At 38.1% G+C, this 4,228-nt stretch overlaps 3 protein-coding genes across 3 annotated transcripts; 2 read left to right on the top strand and 1 right to left on the bottom strand.

Moving 5' to 3' along the window:
* Nucleotides 1–605, top strand: Tsp_13047 (POU domain protein 1; the record flags this gene model as incomplete). Its single annotated transcript, XM_003367882.1, has 2 exons — nucleotides 1–171; nucleotides 376–605. Coding segments are annotated over 2 exons (401 nt in total), but the record flags the coding sequence as incomplete, so codon positions are not given.
* Nucleotides 606–1,286: 681 nt separating this feature from the next.
* On the bottom strand, nucleotides 1,287–2,435 carry Tsp_13046 (conserved hypothetical protein). Its single transcript, XM_003367881.1, has 4 exons — nucleotides 2,359–2,435; nucleotides 2,008–2,318; nucleotides 1,774–1,944; nucleotides 1,287–1,378 (listed from the first exon to the last, which is right to left on the bottom strand). The coding sequence occupies exons 1-4, from the start codon at nucleotides 2,433–2,435 to the stop codon at nucleotides 1,287–1,289; spliced, it is 651 nt and encodes a 216-aa protein (XP_003367929.1).
* Nucleotides 2,436–3,716: 1,281 nt separating this feature from the next.
* Tsp_13045 (conserved hypothetical protein) lies at nucleotides 3,717–4,028 on the top strand. The gene has a single exon (XM_003367880.1). It carries the CDS (start codon nucleotides 3,717–3,719, stop codon nucleotides 4,026–4,028), a length of 312 nt encoding a protein of 103 aa, XP_003367928.1.
* The last annotated feature ends 200 nt before the right edge of the window (nucleotides 4,029–4,228 follow it).

The raw sequence follows: 4,228 nt of genomic DNA, 5'->3' as shown, positions 1-4,228 counted from the left end.
GCTTTACGCAGCAGCAGGTCGGCGACGCGTTGGGTCTCCGTTACAACAGCTACTTTTCCCAGACGACCATTTCCAGATTTGAGGATTTGAACCTGAGCGTCCGCAACATGAATAAGCTGAGGCCGTTGATTCAACAGTGGATCATTGATACGGAACGGATGTTCGAAGATGGTACCATATCGTTGAACAACAGCAACAGCAACAACAACAACAACAACAACAACAACAGTAGTAGCAGCACATCTGCTGATTATAATACGGATGAGCAGCAACAGCAGCAGCAACAACAACAAATAGAACAGCAACAACTACTGCTATTACAACAAGAACAGCATCAGCAGCAGAGCTGCTTGAACAACGGATGTGGTGGTGCAGAATCGAACGGAGAACAGGCGCTCACGTCAGGACGTCGACGACGAAAGCGGACCACTTTTGGTGGAGAGTTGAGGTCATTTTTGGAAGAGGTTTTCCAGGCGAATCCTCGGCCATCAGCGGGTCAAATTAGCAGCCTGGCTTTGAAGCTTAATTTGGATGTCGAGGTGGTTCGCGTTTGGTTTTGCAACCGTCGTCAGCGGGAGGCGCGTCTCAACCTCAACTCTTTTTAATCATATTTTTGTTTTTTTATTTTTTAAAAAACGTTTTTTATTTTAAATTTTCAACTTTCTCTCAGTTTTTACCTGCATTCTTCTTCCACCTTTATTATTTCAGTTGCGCATTGGAACACATCCACGATGCCTCCTCCTCCTCCTTTTCTTTCTCTCACATCTCTCCCTCTCGTTTGTTCCAACAAGTTCAAAATAATGCCATTTTTCCCACGATGGATTTGCTGCTTTTAAAAGCGCAACTTGTTTGTTTCCATCTTTCATTTTTCAAATTCAATTCACCTCTTTCTTTTTTCTGTACGCTATGAATCTCTTTCTCTCTCTCTCTTTTTTTAGCTAGATCATTTGTGTCTCCTACATGTTTTCTATTTTATTACAATAATGCGAAATTTCCATATGAATTGTTTTATGAGTAAAATTTTTCTGCCGTTGAAAAATTTTATTCAATTGACATTTTTACCGATATCAGTGTATTATTGCAATTGTATCATATTGTATTCATTATATTATGCACAAAAAATACATGTTGAACATTTGTTGAATATACATTTGTGGCCATGCGCATGCATGACGTTACACATGTAAATTCTTATTCTTTTTCTGTTCAAAATTGGAATATAATTTTAATTTTACCATGTTCTTCAATTTACATGTATATTTTTTTTTGTACTTTTACAGGGAACTTTAATCCAACAATTGCTGCGCATCTTCGTCGTTCACATCAATCAATTCTTCTTCTCTTTCACCGTACAGTGGATCGTGTTGTTTCGTGCGTTCTGAAATAATGTTTTAAAATACACTATTATTATTATTATCATAACATTTTCAATAAAACAGTACAGTACAGCACAGCACAGCACAACAATTCAGTAAGACTTTTTGAATAATTATTTTTTAAAATATTGTTGCTTTTCAGAAAAAATCTAAAAATGAAAATTAGTTAAATTATTTATGAGCTTCTCTCTTGCTAATATAAACTTTCTTACGCTCTCATTACGGTATGAAACAATATATTTACGCGTTTATTTTTTTTAGTTTTAGTATTACAAGGGGAAAATGGAAAAGTGAAGCAAAGTATGCAAAATATACAGCATATTGACTAACTTAGGTCACATCATTTCAGCTCTTATTGGAGAAAAAAAAGCACAATCTAAGCTATTCAACGACTTACCATTGAATGACCAACAGAGACCGTATTTGCAGTGACCACGATTGCTGCTGCTGGTGGTGGCACAATCTTTATCCGTGTTGCAATACCGATCCATGGGCTTGGAAGTCAAGCAACGACCTTCGTGACAGAGTCGTTGACCAGTGCAGTCTTCGTTCTTTTGACATTCACCAACTGAAAATAGTCAATAATAATAATAATTTTTTGTGAAATCAAAGTATTAACAAGTCAAATTACTTATGTAACGCCAGCACATGTTGTATTTGCATCTTTCCAGGAGCCCGCAGTTTTTGTCCGTGTCGCAGGCAACGGATGTTGGTCTCGCCGGCCTGCAGGAACCTTTCCTGTCGCACAACGTCCGTCCAACGCAGTCTTCGGTGATCACGCATTCTACATCTGCAATATTGAAAAAAAGACGGAAAGTGATCGAAAGAGTGAGGGATTTTTGTTGTTGTTGTTGAACGAATTTATTTTCCCGTACATACCTTTTCTCAGGCCAATTGCTCGCCAACAGATGCCAAATTTGCATGCATCTCCCGTTGGACAGTCTGAATGTTTGCTGCAATCCCGATCTATTGGTGAACTAACAACGCAAGTGTTGTTCTTGCAAACGGTTTGACTTTTGCAATCCTCGTGCGCAGTGCACCGTGCTGGCACGTTTCCATTTTCTACTAGTGACAACAGAGAAGAAGCATTGTTGAAAATTAAATCACTAGTAAGTTAGCAATGGTTATTATTTATTATTGTTCTTCTCTGGCCCACGACCCCTCCTCCCTTTATCCCACTCCACTTTTTTACATACCTGCAGGCTGCCAGCAGATGCCGTGTTTGCATGCTCTTCCAGCTAGGCAGTCGCTTTGTTGTTGGCATACTCCACCGGATGGTTCCGCTGCAATGCAAATCCGTAGAGCGCAAATCGCTTGTCCTGGACATTGAGTATGATAACGACAGCCTTGAAGAAAATTGAAATCAACTTTACAATCAATAATGTACACAGGTTATGCTATTTTATTATTGTTCTTTTGTATGCACTTTGGATAGCAATGGTGTTTGCAATGGAAAAAGATAAAAGTATCAATTGTTGCAGTGTTGTCGATACGTAGCTTTTGGTCATGCTGTTGTTTTGCAAGCTGTGGTGAAAAATTTCTCTCTTCGGATAATGAATAATAAAATCACTTTCAGCTTCTGAACTGCTCTCTCGGCTTGCCTGTCTGCTGCTAATGATAATAGTCTCATGTTTGTGTAGCTCTTACTCTTATAATTGGTTTTCAACAGTTGTTGCTTGTTTACTGATGACCGTTTACAACAAACAGTCAACAGATGGTCCAATATTTATTAGTATTTTCCAAATGAAAAAAAGGCAGCCATATTGAAAAGGGTAATAAAATTGAGCACGAAATTGAGCAACGTGGACAAAAGCAAGTATGAAATTTGAAATATCACGGTAATATTTTTTTGTCATGAAGTGTATTTTTATGTTCAATTAATCAGTCAACTGATCGATCGATCAATCGAATAACCTTTGCATCTTGACGAGCGATCTATTTGTATTTGCATATCTTTTGCTGTAAACGGTCGTAAAAGTTTTTATGCTTATAAATTATGCGCGAGCATTCTTTTGCGCTTTACCGACTGATTGATTTATTATTATTTTTCCATCAGATGGTGTAAACAACATTTGCAAAAAGAGGATGAAAAACAAGTAAGCATATTTTTGAAATTTCAATTTTTTGCAAGTGTATATGTAAATTCTTTTGCTGAAAAGGCAAGTTTTATCCAAATTTGCATTTGTTTCTATATTTATATTGTTTTAAAATATTAATAATTTATTTCATGATGGAATAATATTAAGTATTATTTTTTTAACTTGTATTGATTTATTTATTGAGATATGCATGAAAGTTGAAAACAAATCTCGGTTTAGAGCATGTTTTTTTCTGCAAAAGATGTTGTTTTCTAGTGAAGAAGAAGAAGAAGACGAGTTTTGCAGCAGAGGAGAGAAGAAAAAAAATTTGGGAAATTTGTGCAGTTGTTGTGGGCTTTTTGTCATTTGCATTCGGCTGGAAGTGAAAGATGGAAGTTTGGTTGTTGATCAAGTCCGTCGATTTCGAGATGAAGGAAGCAGTTCTTGCATCCTGACTGACAGGCTGGATTTTATTCAGAGTCAAGAGAGAAAATTGGTGCTTTTTCTCGAACGTTGGGCAACAGGAGATTGGAAAAGCGAAAGATGTTGTTGGCGAACTTCGGATTCGGCATAACTTTTCCCAGCGTTGACTGGAATGACAGCCGGTGTAACCGTATAGCTCAGGGCTCGCTGGCAAGCTGTCAGTTGTGTCAGTCAAGCGGATGACGTTTAGCCGCTGCTGTCGAGTCCGATGTCTCAATCTGAGCACTTCAACGGTCCGCTTGACAGTGGTTGGGTCTGGGGAATGCAACGGCCGCTTACATCAAGGGATCC

The sequence above is a fragment of the Trichinella spiralis genome, assembly GCF_000181795.1.
Source record: "Trichinella spiralis strain ISS 195 chromosome Unknown Scfld3518, whole genome shotgun sequence".
Lineage (NCBI taxonomy): Eukaryota > Metazoa > Nematoda > Enoplea > Trichinellida > Trichinellidae > Trichinella > Trichinella spiralis.
This window is presented reverse-complemented; position numbering and strand designations above follow the sequence as displayed.